Raw genomic sequence first — 18,772 nt, 5'->3', positions numbered from 1 at the left:
GTGGATCACGTTAGCAAATATCCTTCAACTTCCCACACAGAAAGAAATCCGGGGACGCAGATCCGGTGAACGTGCGGGCCATGGTATGGTGCTTCGACGACCAATCCACCTGTCATTAAATATGCTATTCAATACCGCTTCGACCGCACGCGAGCTATGTGCCGGACATCCATCATATTGGAAGTACATCGCCATTCTGTCATGCAGTGAAACATCTTGTAGTAACATCGGTAGAACATTACGTAGGAAAAATGGGTGCCAATTATCCTTCCCCCCATAATGCCGCACCATACATTAACCCGCCAAGGTCGCTGACGTTCCAATTGTCGCAGCCATCATGGATTTTCCGTTGCCCAATAGTGCATATTATGCTGGTTTACGTTACCACTGTTGGTGAATGACGCTTCGTCGCTAAATAGAACGCGTGCAAAAGTCTGTCATCGTCCCGTAATTTCTCTTGTACCCAGTGTCAGAACTGTACACGACGTTCAGAATCGCCACCATTCAATTCCTGGTGCATAGAAATATGGTACGGGTGCAATCGATCTTGAGGTAGCATTCTCAACACCGACGATTTTGAGATTCCCGATTCTCACGCAATTTGTCTGCTACTGATGTGCGGATTAGCCGCGACAGCAGCTGAAATACCTACTTGGGCTTCATCATTTGTTGCATGTCGGTGGTTGACGTTTCACATGTGGCTGAACACTTCCTGTTTCCTTAAATAACGTAACTATCCGGCGAACGGTCCGGACACTTGGATGATGTCGTCCAGGATACCGAGCAGCATACATAGCACACGCCCGTTGGGCAGTTTTTTATCGAAATAGCCACACATCAACACGATATCGACCTTTTCCGCAATTGGTAAACGTTCCATTTTAACACGGGTGATGTATCACGAAGAAAATACCGTCCACACTGGCGGAATGTTACGTGATTCCACGTACTCATACGTTTGTGACTATTACAGTGCCATGTATCACTAAGCGAAAAAAGTGGTCCAACTAAAACTTTCATATTTCTTTACATACTACACGAATATGTAATAAAAATGGGGGGTTCCTATTTTAAAAAACGCAATTGATATCCGTTTGATCTCTGGGTCCATCTGGGCGGCACTTGCTCAAATGCATTTCTATTTCCCCGTACACATTTACGTAGCCGTCGTTCACCTCTATGTCCGTGGTGCTCAACAGTTGCCTCGGCACCGATTTTAAGTAGCGTCATTTTGCCTTGCACGGTACACTTCAACCATAGCGGCACGTGAACAGTCTACAAACTTAGCCGTTTGAGAAATGCTTCCACCATTAGTCTGGAAACCAATGGTCATACCCCTTTGACGTCAGATATACCGCTCCGCTTCCCCATTACGGTAACGACCGCACTGTTTCCCGCGTCCCCCCCCCCCCCCCCCCCACCTCCTTCATATACTCACCACTGTCACCACTGCACCAGCCGTCTGTGAGTGGTTAATTCACGTTGACGTCGAACACAGGCGTTGGTCACATTAACGTGACTGGACCGCGTATAAAACAAAAAATTCGTCATTGTCATGCTATCGAATGGAACATAAAGTAATCTCTACATTAGTGTTATTGAGAAATACTCATTATTGTTTATGTAAACAAGTACTTGCAGCGTTGTCAATTCATTTATTTTCACCTTGCTATTCGGATATAAACGTCACGACAGACACACACATGTTTCCCAGCTGCCTCAGACTAAGCAGCTCCGCTAATTGCTAGCAGTAGGGGGCTGCCACTGCCCTGAGACGGCGTCAGCCAGGACTTTGATGAGTTCGAAGGTCTCCGTGACGACTGGCCAGATGGCAGACGGCTCCGGGTCGAAACCCGACGCGCCCCCTTCGGGAAGCTCCAGAGTGTACGAGAAGCGCGCGCCGGGCACGCCCTTTGCGTAGTCACGGCTCGAGCCGGAAGAGAAATCTGTAAACACAACAAGCATCCTAGTTACAAAGGTTGCAAACTACATGGCCCATTCTCTATCTTTCCTGCAACTACTACACAATTTCACTGAACATTTTTCAAACCAGTCGACCACAAGGTGCAGTCCGCAGCTCTCCGCCAGGCTTATACAGTACGCTACCTGCACACGCTCATAAAACAAGTCACACACCCTTTCTCTGTTGCTGCCCCCTCACCTCTAGGGCGAGCTACCGACCACGCACTCTGTCCAGAATTAAATGCCTTGCTACTTTCAGGAGGGAGCTGAAGCATTTCCTTCATAAGTTTCCTCATAAATTAACGTATACGGACAGTTTTCGCTCTGCCGAACAGTAAAGCAAATCCTCCCAAGTTCTCCCCTTTACGCTTATTTCTCTTCTCATTCCTCGCTCACTCGCTATTTTCTTTTCCCCCCTTATTCATTAATTTTGTTTTATCATGTTTCCCTTTCTTGGTCTCTTCCGCCCCTTCCCTCACGTTAAATGCCACCAGCCTCCATAACTTAAACCTGCCTTCCCGTAACTGCCTCTATATTTGCACTTTTCGTGAGCGAATGAAAAAAGTATTCAGTTTATCTTTCGACACTAGTAATTACTGAAATTTTATTGTGTTTTGTATTAGATGTAACTTACAAAATGCTTCTCGTAATGAATGCAGCGAAAAATATGTAGAATATCTGGTTTAATGTAAGAGAGAGCCGGTTGGCCTCAGTCTTGCAAAGTCCAATAAATTAATGAGAAATAAATAAAGAAACATAAATGCTTCCAAACTGCAGGCAGTAACTACAGGACGAAACACACTCAATTTCCGTCCCCATGGCTCCTACATTACCTGATCTAATTATCCAATTAGCTAACAGACTAGTCACTGACTGTAAACTAACATGGAAATCCTCAGCCACTAACCTTCCAAGAGGAAGTCCACAATAGACTAAAACTACCCGTCAGCCGACCCGAGAATTTCATCACTTTCGACACCTACAAAGCCTTGATCCGACCGATATCCAGCAGGACAAAATACATTACACCAATTGTATTTCAGCCTGCATGCCTATAGCACACGTTTAGGCATTATGTTACTTGTGTCAGTGGTCACAGCCGTTGCCTCCATTGCTACAACGTGGGTCACAACCCCTCATGGGTACCGTTACATGTATGTACTGTGACGTGGCATCGAATATGTATGCTTGACAACGGCGTAACGCCTTAATCGCAATAACAGAAGAACAACTTCTAAGGACATTGAAAAATAACTTCATTTAAACGACTGGTGCACGCTGCACACATACATTACAAAAAGTAAATTATTTTCGCTGGTTGAAAAATCAGTATTTCTATTGTCTGCTAGTAATTCAGTCGCATCAGTGTCTTTTATTTAACATTCGTAATTTGGTAAGGTCTTATGGGACCAAACTGCTGAGGTCATCGGTCCCTAAGCTTACACACTAATTAATCTAACTTAACTAACTACGATTAAGGACGACACACACACTCATGCCCGAGGGAGAACTCAAACCTCCGACGGGGGGGGGGGGGGGGCGGGGAGGACTGGGGGGGGGTTTGCGGACAGACCAAGACCTCGCAGCTACCCCGCGAGGTACAGCACTCCTAATGGTTTTACCAGCATGACAATCAGGCATTGGTTTGTGAGTGGCCTGCCCAGTGACCCAAAGTGAACAAAATGACACCTTCGCTCCAGATCCTAGCGTCTAAAATCAACTTTTCTGGTTTCGGGCGTTGAAGAACAGGCACTTGGAGTCCTCATCGAAAGTATATCTAGCAGTGTTCAGACCATTATATAGGGGAAGACGTGGACACACCCCCTGTTATTACACTCCTGGAAATTGAAATAAGAACACTATGAATTCATTGTCCCAGGAAGGGGAAACTTTATTGACACATTCCTGGTGTCAGATACATCACATGATCACACTGACAGAACCACAGGCACATAGACACAGGCAACAGAGCATGCACAATGTCGGCACTAGTACAGTGTATATCCACCTTTCGCAGCAATGCAGGCTGCTATTCTCCCATGGAGACGATCGTAGAGATGCTGGATGTAGTCCTGTGGAACGGCTTGCCATGCCATTTCCACCTGGCGCCTCAGTTGGACCAGCGTTCGTGCTGGACGTGCTGACCGCGTGAGACGACGCTTCATCCAGCCCCAAACATGCTCAATGGGTGGTAGATCTGGAGACCTTGCTGGCCAGGGTAGTTGACTTACACCTTCTAGAGCACGTTGGGTGGCACGGGATACATGCGGACGTGCATTGTCCTGTTGGAACAGCAAGTTCCCTTGGCGGTCTAGTAATGGTAGAACGATGGGTTCGATGACGGTTTGGATGTACCGTGCACTATTCAGTGTCCTCTCGACGATCACCAGAGGTGTACGGCCAGTGTAGGAGATCGCTCCCCACACCATGATGCCGGGTGTTGGCCCTGTGTGCCTCGGTCGTATGCAGTCCTCATTGTGGCGCTCACCTGCACGGCGCCAAACACGCATACGACCATCATTGGCACTAAGGCAGAAGCGACTCTCATCGCTGAAGATGACACGTCTCCATTCGTCCCTCCATTCACGCCTGTCGCGACACCACTGGAGGCGGGCTGCACGATGTTGGGGCGTGAGCGGAAGACGGCCAAACGGCGTACGGGACCGTAGCCCAGCTTCATGGAGACGGTTGAGAATGGTCCTCGCCGATACCCCAGGAGCAACAGTGTCCCTAATTTGCTGGGAAGTGGCGGTGCGGTCCCCTACGGCACTGCGTAGGATCCTACGGTCTTGGCGTGCATCTGTGCGTCGCTGCGCTCCGGTCCCAGGTCGACGGGCGCGAGCACCTTCCGCCGACCACTGGCGACAACATCGATGTACTGTGGAGACCTCACGCCCCACGTGTTGAGCAATTCGGCGGTACGTCCACCGGGCCTCCCGCATGCCCACTATACGCCCTCGCTCAAAGTCCGTCAACTGTACATACGGTTCACGTCCACGCTGTCGCGGCATGCTACCAGTGTTAAAGACTGCGATGGAGCTCCGTATGCCACGGCAAACTGGCTGACACTGACGGCGGCGGTGCACAAATGCTGCGCAGCTAGCGCCATTCGACGGCCAACACCGCGGTTCCTGGTGTGTCCGCTGTGCCGTGCGTGTGATCATTGCTTGTACAGCCCTCTCGCAGTGTCCGGAGCAAGTATGGTGGGTCTGACACACCGTTGTCAATGTGTTCTTTTTTCCATTTCCAGGAGTGTATTATCCTCTTACCAGGCGTCAGGATATTTTTGAACATATAGTGTAGTATCTTATATATTATGTACTGTTTCGTAAACGAAAGAGCGAACAGCGCTTATAGCGTAAAAAGTGGGCTTCCTGGTAAAACGCTATAACTGCCGTACTTAAAATCAATTTTCCGTCTAGCACTGCAGTGCAACGTGCTGCCGACCTCTCCAGTCCTGCCTCGGGAATGGATGTGTGTGTTGTCCTTAGGTTAGTTAGGTTTAAGTAGTTCTAAGTTCTAGAGGACTGATGACCTCAGATGTTAAGTCCCATAGTGCTCAGAGTCATTTGAAACATTTGAACGCGGTGTTACAGTCGGCGCACAAGTGATGGGACACAGCATCTCTTGAGGTAGCCATGAAGTGGGGATTTTCACGAGTGTACCGTGAATATCAGGAATTCGGTGAAACATCAAGTCTCCGACATCGCTACGGCAGGAAAAAGATCCTGCAAGAACGTGACCAACAGCGACTGAAGGGACTCGTTCAACGTGACAGAAGTGCAGCTCCTCCTGCAAATTACTGCAGGTTTCAATGCCGGGCCATCAACAAGTGTCAGCGTGTAAACCATTCAACAACACTTCATCGATATGGGCCCACTTGCGTACCCTTGATGACTGCACGACACAAAGCTTCACGCCTCGCCTGGGGCCTTCAACATTGACATTGGACTGACTGGAAACATGTTGCCTGGTCGGACTAGTCTCGTTTCAAATTGCATCGAGCAGAAGGACGTGTAAGGGTATGGAGATGACCTCATGAATCCATGGAGCCAGCATGTCAGCAGAGGACTGTTCAAGCTGGTCGAGGCTCTGTAATGGTTTAGGGCGTGTGCAGTTGGTGGGACATGAGACCCCTTACACGTCTAGATATGACGTACGTAAGCATCCTATCTGATCATCTGCATCCATTCATGTCCATTGTGCATTCCGACGGACTTGGGCAATTCCAGCAGGACAATGCGACACCTCAAACGTCTATAACTGCTGCAGAATGGCTCCAGGAACATTCTGAGTTTAAACACTTCTGCTGGCCATCAAACTCCCTGGACATGAACATTATTGATCCTACCTGGGATGCCTTGCAACGTGCTGTTCAGAAGTGATCTCCACCCCCTCGTACTCTTGTGGATTTATGGACATCCCTGCAAGGTTTCAGTTCCCATCAGCACTACTTCAGACATTATTTGAGTCCATGCCATATCCTGTTGGGGCACTCCCGCGTGCTCGTGGGGACCTACATGATATTAGGCAGGAGTACAATTTTCTTTGCCTCCTCAGTGTAGATCAAGCATGCTGAGAAGTGCGAAGACTTCGCTGGTGCGAATTTAAAGTACTCCAGAATTCTGTAGAGTTGGGATGGCTAGAAAACTTTTGTTTCAATAAATATGCGTTCCTGTTTCTGTGCACACAGTAAGCAACTAATGGAAGTTTTGTCACTGCCATTGACTATTTATGAGAGTACTCGCTCGGATAGCAGAGTGCGCTACAGCGCTTAATTCTGGAACTCGAGTAGGTGCCGGCCATCAATCGACGAGGATAAGTATGTTGGCCAGCCGGTATGTGGTTCTCAGATGGTTTCCCACATCCGGCGAGGTAAATACGGGGTTGGTACCTGTATCAAGCCTCAGTAAGTGGCATCGTCAGAAAGGGTACCCATCAGCCCACTAACAATTTAAAAATCGAAATAATATGCCGACTGCGTGGAGACAGGGGATAAGGCAAGCAATAAGAAGAAGAAGGACACTATTACTTAAGAGAGCGTTTGCAAGTCAAATAGAGAGTGATCATATAAATTCACAAATCAGGCAACTACATAGGCAGCAATTCTGTTTTGTAGTTCAGCATTTATTACCTCTCTCTATATAATATAGCAAAACGTGCTCCTCTTCAATTACATAAAGGCAATGAATAACTTCGTAATCAGTAAAATACTACCGCTTTTCCTTCGTCCACATTAATGAGTATTTTAAAATGCAAGTATCAATCTGACAACCCAATCACGGCCAGGTCTGTTGCATATAGTATGTATTCGCTATTGAGTAGCAAGTATTTCACGTGACTCGATGCAACGTTTAGTTACTGCCTGAAACGTTTCACTGGGGCAGTTCCTTTCAGGTAATCCACCAACCACTCGCTTGAGTTGGTATCCGGAGTCAAGTGATGGGGGACCTTCTCAACGGAAGAATCTGGACAGCGAAGCTACAAATTTGCCAGTGTCTCGTTGTTAAAAGATCAGTTACGCAGCCGTTCTCGGTCCGTCTCCATCGGCGCCATTGCGCCAGCATGTGGACAGTTTTCTACAAAGTGAGTCCGTCTCGTCATTACATTCCCTTGCTGCTTACTCCATCATTTACATCCTATTTAGGCCGTTGATAAAGTGCTCCTTGGGATGACCTGCTGTAGCAGGGAAATATGCTGTTTCTAGTATTTTCTGTATAATATTTGTGTGATTGTGTGATGTGTGTATGTGTGTGTGTGTGTGTGTGTGTGTGTGTGTGTGTGTGTTCTATTGAATTCTGTCATTTAATTTCAATGCACCTATTGTGCATAGCTGGACGGAAACACCAACACAATGAAAATGGTTCTGGTTGGCCGTTATCAAGTGTGTCCTCGCTGATAAAGGCATTAGTAAATTCCCTTTACTTGTTTTACTCTGATAAATATAACTTTTTATTCCTTTAAGTAACGGCGGCAGGAAGGATATCCTGCAAGACAGGTCAAACAGTAAACCCACTGCCAACAAAATTACAGGACATAAACCTCTCTTGCAAGCAGGATAATAACTCCGAATTTCTTGTCCAAGGGAAAAATTATTTAATCATCCTCCTTGAGTGTGAACTGATTTTACATGCTGTATTCCAATCCTTGTCTGCCTCTACACTACTTCTAGTACCATGGAAATTATTCCCTGGTGTCTTAACAGATGACCGTTCATCCTGTCCCTTCTTCTTATCAATGTTTACCATATATTCCTTTCCTGCAGACAACCTCCTTATCTCATCAGTCCACCAAATTGTCAACGTTCTTCTGTAGCACTACGTTTCAAATGCTTATATTATCTTCTGTTCCGGTTTTCCGACGGTCCATCTTTCACTACTATACAATTCTCTGCTACAAACGCATATTCTCAGACATTTCTACCTCAAAATAAGGCCTGAGTTTGATACTATAAGGCTTCTTTTTGGCCTAGAACGCCCTCTTTGCCAGAGCTAGTCTGCTTTTCATGTCCTCCTTACACCGTACATCATTGGTTACTTTGCTGCTTAGGTAGCAGCGTTGTTCTCATTCCTGCTACTTCCCATTACTTTCATCTTTCTTCGATTTACTCTCAATCCATATTCCGTACTCAACAGACCGTTTACTTCATTCAACAGATCCTGTAATTCTTCTTCACTTTCACTGAGAATAGCAATATAATCAGCGAATGTTATCACGGATATGCTTTCACAAACAATTTTAATCCCACTCTTGAACCTTTCTTTTATTTCCTTCATTGCTCCTTCGATGTGTAGACTGAACAGTAGGGGCAAAAGACTACAGCCTTGTCTTATACCCGTTTTCATGCGAGCACTTAGTTCTTGGTATTCGAGTCTTATTGGTCCCTCTTGATTCTTGTACATATTGTATATTGTCCATTGCTGGCTATAGCTTATGTTGTTTTTCTCAGAAATTCGAACATCTTACATCATTTTAAATTGTCGAAAGCTTTTCCCAGGTCGGTATACCCGATGAACGTGTCTTGATTTTTCTTCGGTCCGTAGCGTCATAGATGTCTCTCTAGTGCCTTTACCTTCCCTAAAGCCAAGCTGATCGTCCTCTAAGAGATTTTCAATTTTCGATGCTAATCTTCTGTATATTATCCTTGTTAGCACCTCGTATGCATCAGTTGTTAAGGTGATTGTATGATAATTCTCGCACTTTTCGACTCTTGCTATCTTTGAATGAGGGTTTTCCGAAGCTCTGATGGTATATTGCTAGTCTCATACATTTTACGCACCAATGAAATTTTTTTTTTTTTCCTTTTGCCACTTTCTCCAGTTCTGGTGGAATGTTATCTATTCCTTCTGCTTTATTTGATCTTAAGTGATCCAAAGCCCTTTTACATTCCGATTAATACAGAATACCCTATTTCTTCCCTGTCGACTCCTGTTTCTTCTTCTTTCCCAAGACCAGACTAGTTTTCTCCCAAATAGCAAGCCTTTCACGTTCTTTTTCCACCTGTCTACTCTCTTCCCTGCATTTAACACTAAATTTCCCAATGCACTCTTAATGCTACCACCCTTGCTTTTAATTTCACCGACTGATGTTTTCACTTTTCTACATGCAAAGACCGTCCTTTCGACAATCACGTTTTCCATGCACCCATTTCGCCTTAGTTTCCCTGCGCTTTCTGTTTATTTCATTCCTAAATTACTTGTATTTATGTATTCCTGAAGTTCCCTGAACATATTTGTACTTCCTTCTTTCGTCGATCAACTGGAGTATGTCTTTGGTTACCGATGGTTTCTTTGTAGTTACCTTCTTTTCACCTATGTTTTTCTTCCCAACTTTTGTGGTTGCCCATTTTAGAGATGTCCTTTATTCTTCAACTGAACTGCAAGCTGAGCTATTCATTAGAGCAGTATCTACAGCCTCAGCGAACTTTAAGCATCTCTCTTCATTCCTTAGTACTTCTCTATCCCACTTACTTGGTCATTGATTCTTCCTGACTACTCTCTTAAACTTCAGTCTACTCTTTATCGCTACTAAATTGTAATCTGAGTCTATATCTACTCTCTGGTACGCCTTACAATCCAGTATGTGATTTCGGAATCCCTGCCTGCCCATGATGTAATCTAACTGAAATCTGAAACTTCCTGGCAGATTAAAACTGTGTACCCGACCGAGACTCGAACTCGGGACCTTTGCCTTTCGCGGGCAAATGCTCTACCTGAAATCTTCCCGCATCTCACGGAGTTTTCGAAGTAAATCTGCTCCTCTTGTAATTCTTTGACAGAGCTTTCACTATTACTAACTGAAATTCATTGCAAAATCAGTCTTTCAGTCTTTCTCTTTTCAAATTCCTATTACCAAGACTATATTCTCCCTCAGGTCTTTCTTCTGCTTCTTCCGTTACAACAGCGTTTTAATTTCCCATGGCTACTAAATTTTCTTCTTCCTTTATGTACTGAAGTAGCTTTCGGTATCCTCATATACTTTCTCTGTCTCATCATCTTCTGCTTGCGACATTGGCATATATACCTAAACTACCGTCGCGGTGTTGGTTTCCTGTCGATCCTGACGAGAAAAACCCTAGAGAACCCTATCATTGAAGTGTTCACAGTAGCTCACTCCCTGAGGTACCTTCCTGTCCATAACGAATCTTACTCCCGTTACACCATTTTCTGCTGCTGTTGATATAAACTACACTAATCTGACTAGAAACCCTTGTCTTTTATCCATTTCACTTCATTGACGTCCACCATTCTATATTGAGCCTCACTATATATAGATTGAGCCTTTGCGTTTACGCCTTTCAGATTTTCTAACTTGCCTACTGCGTTCAGACTTCTGAAATTCCCCATCCCAAATCGTAGGAGGTTACCCTTTCGTTGGTTATTCAATCTTTTTCTAATGGCCACCTTCCCCTTGTCAGTCCCTTCCCGGAGATCTGAATTAGGTATCAGTCTGGTATCTTTTACCAATGAAGACATTATCATCACAATTCTTCAGTTACAGACGACATGTCCTGTGAATTTAAGTTATGTGTCTGTAATGCAGTGGTTTTTATTATTTCTGTAGCGTCATCCCTTTGAGTGAAGGAGCGGGCAGACGTTCAGGACAGTCTCTTGCCCCTGGGTTGAGAAACAGCCCCTCAAAGCAGACAAGTCAGCTATGATCAACAGCATGAGAATGCATAAGGTAATGGAAACCATTGCATTAAAGAAACATAACTGAAAAAGTGTCATGATGATCTCTCCGTTGACAGAAGATTCCGGAATAGTCTCCCATTCGAATCTCCGGGAGGGGACTGTCAAGGGGAAGGTGACCATGAGAAAAACATTCAATAGCAACGAAAGAATAACGTTCTACGAGTCGGGGCGTGGAATGTCAGAAGCTTGAACGTGGTAGGGAAGCTAGAAAATCCTAAAAGGGAAATGCAAAGTCACACTCTAGATGTAGTAGGGATGAGTGAAAATAAATGGAAAAAAGAAAAGGATTTCTGATCGGATGAGTGTAGGGTAATATCAACAACAGCAGAAAATGGTATAAGGGGAGTAGGATTCGTTATGAATAAGAAGTTAGTGCAGAGAGAGAGATTTTCTTCGAACAGTTCAGTGACAGGGCTGTTCTCATCAGAGTAGACAGCAAAACAATACCAAGAAAGATAGTTTAGGTATACATGCCAACGTCACTAACCTAAGATGAAGAGACAGAGAAAATATATGAGATATGCGTTATTCAGTACGCAAAGGAAGATGAAAATCTTATAGTCATGGGAGACTGATATGCAGTTACAGGGGAAGGAGTAGAAGCGCTTGGTACTCGCAATGAAGGAGCAATAAGATTAATTGAGTTACGTAACAGATTTCAGGTAGTATTAGTAACTACTCCGTTCAAGAATCACAAGAGGAGGGGGATATCTGGAAAAGACCTGGAGATGCGGGATTACATCGTGGTCAGACAGAAATACCAAAATCAGATAATGGATTGTAATGCGTACCCAGGAGCAAACATAGAGTCAGATCACAACTTAGTAGTGATAACGAGAAGGCTGAAGTTTAAGAGACTAGTCAGGAAGAACCAGTGCGCAAAGAAATGATATTCTGAAGTACTAAGGAATGAAGAGATGTGCTAGAAGTTCTCTCAGGCTGCAGAGCTCAGTAGACAGTTCAGTTGAAGGGAATGGACGTATCTAAAAATGGCTGTCACCGAAGTTGGAAAGAGAAACATAGGTACAAGGAAGGAACTGCGAAGAAACCATGGGTAAAAGAAGAAATACTTCAGCTGATCGATGAAAGAAGGAAGTACAACAATGGGGAAATCCAGGAATACAGAAATACAAGTCGCTGAGGAAGGAAATAAGTAGGAATTGCAGGGGCGCTGAAAGGAAATGGGTGCATGAAAAGAAATAGAAACGATTGTCGGAAGGACTGACTCAGTATACAGGAAAGTCAAAACAGCCTTCCGTGAAACTAAACTCTGAGACGAAGGGGTTTGCACAGTGTAGGAATTCGTAGCGGGTCGCATCAAACCAGTCAGAAGACTGATGACTCAAGAAAAGATCTATACACATGAGGGGGAAAAAACCACCTGGCGTACGCCTTCGTTCAAAACTAACAAGAAATACATGAAGAATTAAACTGTCTCAATTACAAGCGATTGACGTATGGTGTGCTCGCTTGTTACTGGGAAACATAGTGTACGAGAGGCGTTAGTTCCAGAGACCGCTGTTGACTCGACAGTAGATGATGAAGCGGAAATAATTACGTTGCCCATTTTACTAAGGAGAGATAATACGTGCACCAGAATGAATACGTGCATCAGGCTAATTAACGAGCAGAGTTCCAAACAGTGAAGAATTCAATTGCAAAATTAAGTAAGATTACTACAGGTGTGAAATGACTTTAACCAGATGGAAAGGTTCCTAAACTTCTCACGGTCTCGTTCTCAGTTACATCCAAGCACTGCCGCGAAATAGCCACTAATCTGGCTACTGCCTCAGGTCTTGAACTAAGACCAGCTGCTGTTCATCGATCTCTGTAACAGGAAGCCGCTGTTCTCCGCCACTACCCGAATCAGAATTTTCTCATGACTACTCCAGAACAGAATGTTTTCTGTACCGCTCTTGGAAACTGAATGTCCTCTGTACTCTTTCGTTTCTCTAACTCTGGCTTCTCAACATGAGTAATTCCGCCAAAAGTACGCGTCAGCCAACCATGGCTCCTCCTTATTTGTTTCACTTTTCGGAAGAGGGAAAATTTTCCACACGACTCCCCTCTCCTCGTCTTGCGACTCTCAGGAAGAACATACCGTTTGTATAAATTGCAACACCAAGAATGAAACTCATGAATTCAGTTAATTTACTACCACAGGTTAGGAACATGACAAGTAACAAAAGATTACCTTTTCAAATCTGTACATGTCCTTTGAGTTCTACTATTCAGTATGCACTCTAAGCTTCAATTAGAGCTGCTATACGCCGTGGCATTGAATCAATAAGGTTCTGAACACGTTCCTGAGGGATTTTCCTCCACGCAGTTTGTATCGGAGCTTACAAATCCGTGGCACCAGTTACTGGAGGACCGTGACGCACCGGATGCCGACCAACCATATCCCAGACATGTTCGATGGGCGGAATGTCTGGCGAACGTGCAGGCGAGGGAAGCGATGATACCCGTCGCTCTTCGAAGAGCATTGTTATACTGAAATGGCCGCCCGGTGTGGCCGTGCGGTTCTAGGTGCTTCAGTCTGGAACCGCGTGACCGCTACGGTCGCAGGTTCGAATCCTGCGTCGGGCATGGATCTGTGTGATGTCTTTAAGTTAGTTAGGTTTAAGTAGTTCTAAGTTCTAGGGGACTGATGACCACAGATGTTACGTCCCATAGTGTTCAGAGCCATTTTATATTGAAATGTGGCCTGTGGAGGTGCCTGAAGCTGGGGGAGTACCTCAGGCTACACAACCTCCATTAAGTAGCGGTTGCTGTTCAAAGTGCCCAAATGCGTACGAGGCGAGATCGGTTGTTGTAAGGTGTTTGTCCGCTATGCCACTCCACAATGCAGCCCTCTAGGTTGCGCTCACCACCAGACACGTATGCGGCCATGATTGTAGGACACGTCGAAGCGGGACTCACCCGAAAAGATTACGTGTTGCCACTCAGCACCCCAGTGAAGGTGTTCCCGTGCCCGTAGCAGTCGGATGAGCTTGTGGTCTCTGGACAATGGAAGCCGACGTAATGTCATGCGTGCAACCAGTCCAACCTGCAGCAGACGGTGACGAACCGTCTATGCAGACAAGTTCACACTTTTTGCAGTACTCTAGCGACGAGCCAACATTGTGGATGACGCTGTACGGTCTGTAATCGCCATGCGGACAAGATGACGGTCATCCCGTGCTGTGGTCATGTTCCATGGTCCAGTTCCCGCTCGTCGCTGCATACGACCTTCTTCTATCCACTGCTTCCACACACGCATCACTGTCGTAGCAGCATGCCCTGTGCGAGCCGAAATGTCACGGTACGACAACCCCGTTTCCCCGAGACCGATCATTCTGTCCCGCTAGAACTCGCTCACATGCCGATATGGCTCCCTTTGGCGTCGACGATGCATACTGGCACTCACTGTCTTTGTTTCCACCTTGTGTGACAGTTCTGCACCGACTACACTAAGCGCATCACCGACCCTGTCGGACCGACAGGCTCTGCTCGGCCTAGGTGTACCCCATCTCACTGAAAAACGTATCACGTATTGCTTGCACATTCATCGCCAATTCCACCAAGTGAGGCGCTATTCGGGTAGTTCCTTCTCGGTGTTGCACTTTTCACATACGGCAGTGTATTATCGGCCAATAAGGGCTCTAGTCTTGGTGTTAGCATGTGAGATGAGTGGAAAATGGTCTTTTCCCCCTACCACCCTGCTTATTTTTTGAAAATGTCTCAAATCTTCCCACGATTTTCGTAAATGCCTTTGTGTTGGTATGTCTGTCAGGGCGTACCTTCCCACTCAATAAGCTGGCTGTCAACCTGTAACAGGCGCCAGTATGTCGCCTGGGAGTGTAAACGGTCATTACCTTCTGAGATGTCGTTCCTAGTCTGGAGCCATGGAGTCTGCAAGAGGCGTGCCTTCACCATTAATCAGCAATGTAGCCATCTTGCTGCATACTGATGAGAACGTATAATGACGGACCCCTGCCGTGCCTGTAAATCAATCGTCCTGGGAAGCAGCTCTTCTGAATATGTTACGTGAAGGTGCTGCATTATCTTAGTGGCACAGAGGGCCGCCCTGCCCTAAGGGATACACGACTCACGAGTAAAACTCAGCCATCCGGACATAACCTGAAACGAAGGCTCTGGAGCAGAGCTCTATGCGACTTAACTTCTGAGGTCATCAGTCGCCTACAACGTAGAACTAATTAAACCTAACTAACCAAAGGACATCACGCATATCCATGCCCGAGGCAGGTTTCGAACCTGCGACCGGAGCGGTCGCTCGGCTCCAGACTGTAGCGCCTAGAACCGAAAGGCCACTCCGGCCGGCTCAAACGAAGGAAAACTATTATTTCAATAACTTTCTTGCTCCTCGACCAGTTAAGAGGAGTACCAAATTGTCTATCTAAATTCTATTAAAAGAAGCTAATTACGAGAGTTCACAGTCCAATTATTGGGTGGAAACCAAATTTAACTGGCCTTTGATTACACCAGGCGGATATCTCGCCCAAAGTGCAAGTAGCGAGACACACGCCGCCATCTTCCCATGTTGCTTTTCATCTGCCACATTGTCGTTGACGATGGATTGGATTTTTACATATGCTGGATCGGGAAAGAAGGGAGGCGTGCGGACCAAGGTTATCATTTAACAAAGGTGTACATACAAAGCATCTAAAGGAAACAATGGCACACTTCTGTCCGAGAGGTTGGTTATACTTGCAAACATTTCGCAGGCGGCAAAGGCCAATGGTCAGTTTGTAAAAGCAAAATGACATCCGAGAAGTCTGACATTTCTCTTTCACAGGGTTTATACCGCCGACCAGAAATTGTAACGGGCAATCGGTTTACGGAAAACCGGTCCTGGGAGCCTCGTGTAAACGAAGTGACTGACATAGGCAGAGCGCTGCAGCAGAAGCCTCAGGCGGTGCTGTGCTGTGGTGTACTCACAGAGGACGTTGGCGGAGCTGCCCACGGTGTACTGGGTGCCGCGCACGGCAGCCAGCGCATCAGTAGCCGCGAGGCCCAGCGCGTGCTGCAACACACCAGTGAGGAGTCACATCTCTTTTACATACAAACATTATTATATTCCATCTTGGCGCGGTGGTACAGCAACCTTATATCGCTACTATAAATAAGAAATAAAATGAAACACAATCGTAGGTTCCAGAATGTTCTTTATTAACTTAAGAACGACGCGTTTCTCCCGAATAGATGTTATGTTAAAAAACAGATATTTTCTGCCAAAAAGCATTCGTCAAGAAGGCATGATACCACATAAAACGCATTAAAAGGCAGGCTCATGAAGGCGTTGCTGTGTCTCCATGAGGTTGTCTTTTAATGCGTTTAATGCGGTATCATGCCTTCTTGACGAATGCTTTTTGGCACAAAATTTCCGATTTTTTAACATAACCTGATGATGCTCTATCCGAGCGAAACGCGCCGTTCTTAAGATAACAAAGAACACTCCGCAACCTACGACTGCCTTATTTTTCATACAAACAATACAGTGTGTGGTATTAGCATCAGCAATAAGAATAATCTTCACAGATATTTAAATTAACTTGTTTTGGTCTATAAAAATGTCGATTACTCAGGAACCTGATTTCAGTCATTTGCCAGCTGTACATGAGTCATAAATACTTTAACTACTAATAAAGTTGATAACTCAGTAGAGAGGATATAAAATGTAGACTGGCAATGGCAAGGAAAGCGTTTCTGAAGAAGAGAAATTTGTTAACATCGAGCATAGGTTTAAGTGTCAGGAAGTCGTTTCTGAAAGTATTTGTATGGAGTGTAGCCATGTATGAAAGTGAAACACAGACAATAAATAGTTTGGACAAGAAGAGAATAGAAGCTTTCGAAATGTGGTGCTACAGAAAAATGTTGAAGATTAGGTGGGTAGATCGCGTAACTAATGAGGAGGTATTGAATAGGATTGGGGAGAAGAGAAGTCTGTGGCACAACTTGACTAGAAGAAGGGATCGGTTGGTAGGACATGTCCTGAGGCATCAAGGGATCACAAATTTAGCATTGGAGGGCAGCGTTGAGGGTAAAAATCATAGAGGGAGACCAAGAGATGAATACACTAAGCAGATTCAGAAGGATGTAGGTTGCAGTAGGTACTGGGAGATGAAGGAGCTTGCACAGGATAGATTAGCATGGAGAGCTCTATCAAACCAGTCTCAGGACTGAAGACCACAACAACAACAACTCTGTATTGGGTGTGGGGCGGCGGTGGGGTGAGTGGACTTCTGTAGACTGTTGTAGAGTTGTGAACCACTGAGAGGTACGGCGGGGACAAAGCCTTTCCGTCGTTTCTAGGTCCCCAGTTCAATACGCAATACACTGTACACACACTAATGAAGTTCAGTTTAAGAAGAGCCTGAAGGAGTTATTGATTCTATTCCACTGGCGAATTTCTTAGCAAAACCGAGTGATGTGTGTATATATAAGTAATCGTATCGATTTGTGTGAGAGTTAAATAAAATTTGACTATTGTACACCTTCAGTGCAGTAATCTGATAGAAAGTCTCCTGACACGCATATGTAATGCTATAGAATGGAATGACGACAATGAAAATTAGTGTCGCACCGGGACTTGAACCCAGGTTCCCCGCTAACGCGAGCGGTTGCCTTACCAATTGGATATTGTGACCGCTCAGTGTCATTCAATACGATCATGACGACACCCCTCGATCGACGTTAGCACTCGTGGAGTCACTCGACTTCATACATGGCAGTGGACGTTTGAAAATTCGTGACGCTAGCGCAATGGTCGTCAATTAATTTAAATGTTATTCCCGGCTGGTTCTTAATTCAATTACTGCCACGGGGGTGAGGAGAAAGAACACATCCTGGTGGTACCAGCATTATGCGTATTTAGATGTTCGATTAATCTGCATGGTTTGCAATGTTCCAGCGATTGAATTCCAACTCTATGCTGATGTACCGACAAGGACTATTTTCCAAGATAAACATGCAAGTACGTAATGGATGTTCAGTTTCTTAATATAGTTCGTCGCACTCACACATTATACATCCGCTGTAAGAACAATATCATGCATTTACATTTTTGGTGTCCCGCAATATTGGTTGGCTAAATATTATGATACGTTGTATACAACTTCCACAGATATTGTTTATCATGTAGTCAAGACTACGTAATGAAGCCAAAATCGTGGATAAAATTGAAATGTAGTTTGTTTATTAACACTTTTCTTTGCACTAACTAAATACGAAATATGAATCTGGATTGGAGGTGATGATCCTACCTTTCTTTTTTAGTATTTTAGGTCGCCGTTCATTAATATCTGGTAGTTAATAAGCGAACTATTTTTTATGCTTGGCGCGTTGTTTGTATGTTACCCCCGCAACCGTCCAAGAATAAGGTTCTCTTAATGTTCCGCGCACACGCGTTTCACAATTTTATAAAATGCAGAATTAGGTAAACTATAGCTTTCCGTTGCGCACAACTTTCGTGGGCTCCACAACCATAATACTTTCCCAAGAGTATTTTTTCCAATTAACACAAAGTTCGAATTATGTTGTCGGAATCATTTTCACTTCACCCGACAATAAAAGCTTCTGATCACTTCATCAGACGTAATGTATTTTAAATGTGC

General features: G+C 45.0%; 1 protein-coding gene across 1 annotated transcript in view; it reads right to left on the bottom strand.

Annotated features, from left to right (window-relative positions):
* Positions 1–1,635: 1,635 nt before the first annotated feature.
* LOC126266705 (carboxypeptidase B-like) overlaps positions 1,636–18,772 on the bottom strand; it is a 166,418-nt gene continuing 149,281 nt past the window's right edge. Inside the window, exons 9-10 of the mRNA XM_049971147.1 lie at positions 16,098–16,182; positions 1,636–1,946 (exon numbers count right to left, since the gene is read on the bottom strand). Coding sequence (XP_049827104.1) covers positions 1,738–1,946; positions 16,098–16,182 — 294 coding nt within the window. The 3' untranslated portion in view covers positions 1,636–1,737. The remainder of the gene's footprint in view (positions 1,947–16,097; positions 16,183–18,772) is intronic.

Source organism: Schistocerca gregaria, chromosome 4 (genome assembly GCF_023897955.1).
Source record: "Schistocerca gregaria isolate iqSchGreg1 chromosome 4, iqSchGreg1.2, whole genome shotgun sequence".
NCBI lineage: Eukaryota > Metazoa > Arthropoda > Insecta > Orthoptera > Acrididae > Schistocerca > Schistocerca gregaria.
The sequence above is the reverse complement of the archived record's forward strand: the minus strand, read 5'-3'. Positions and strand labels throughout refer to the sequence as shown.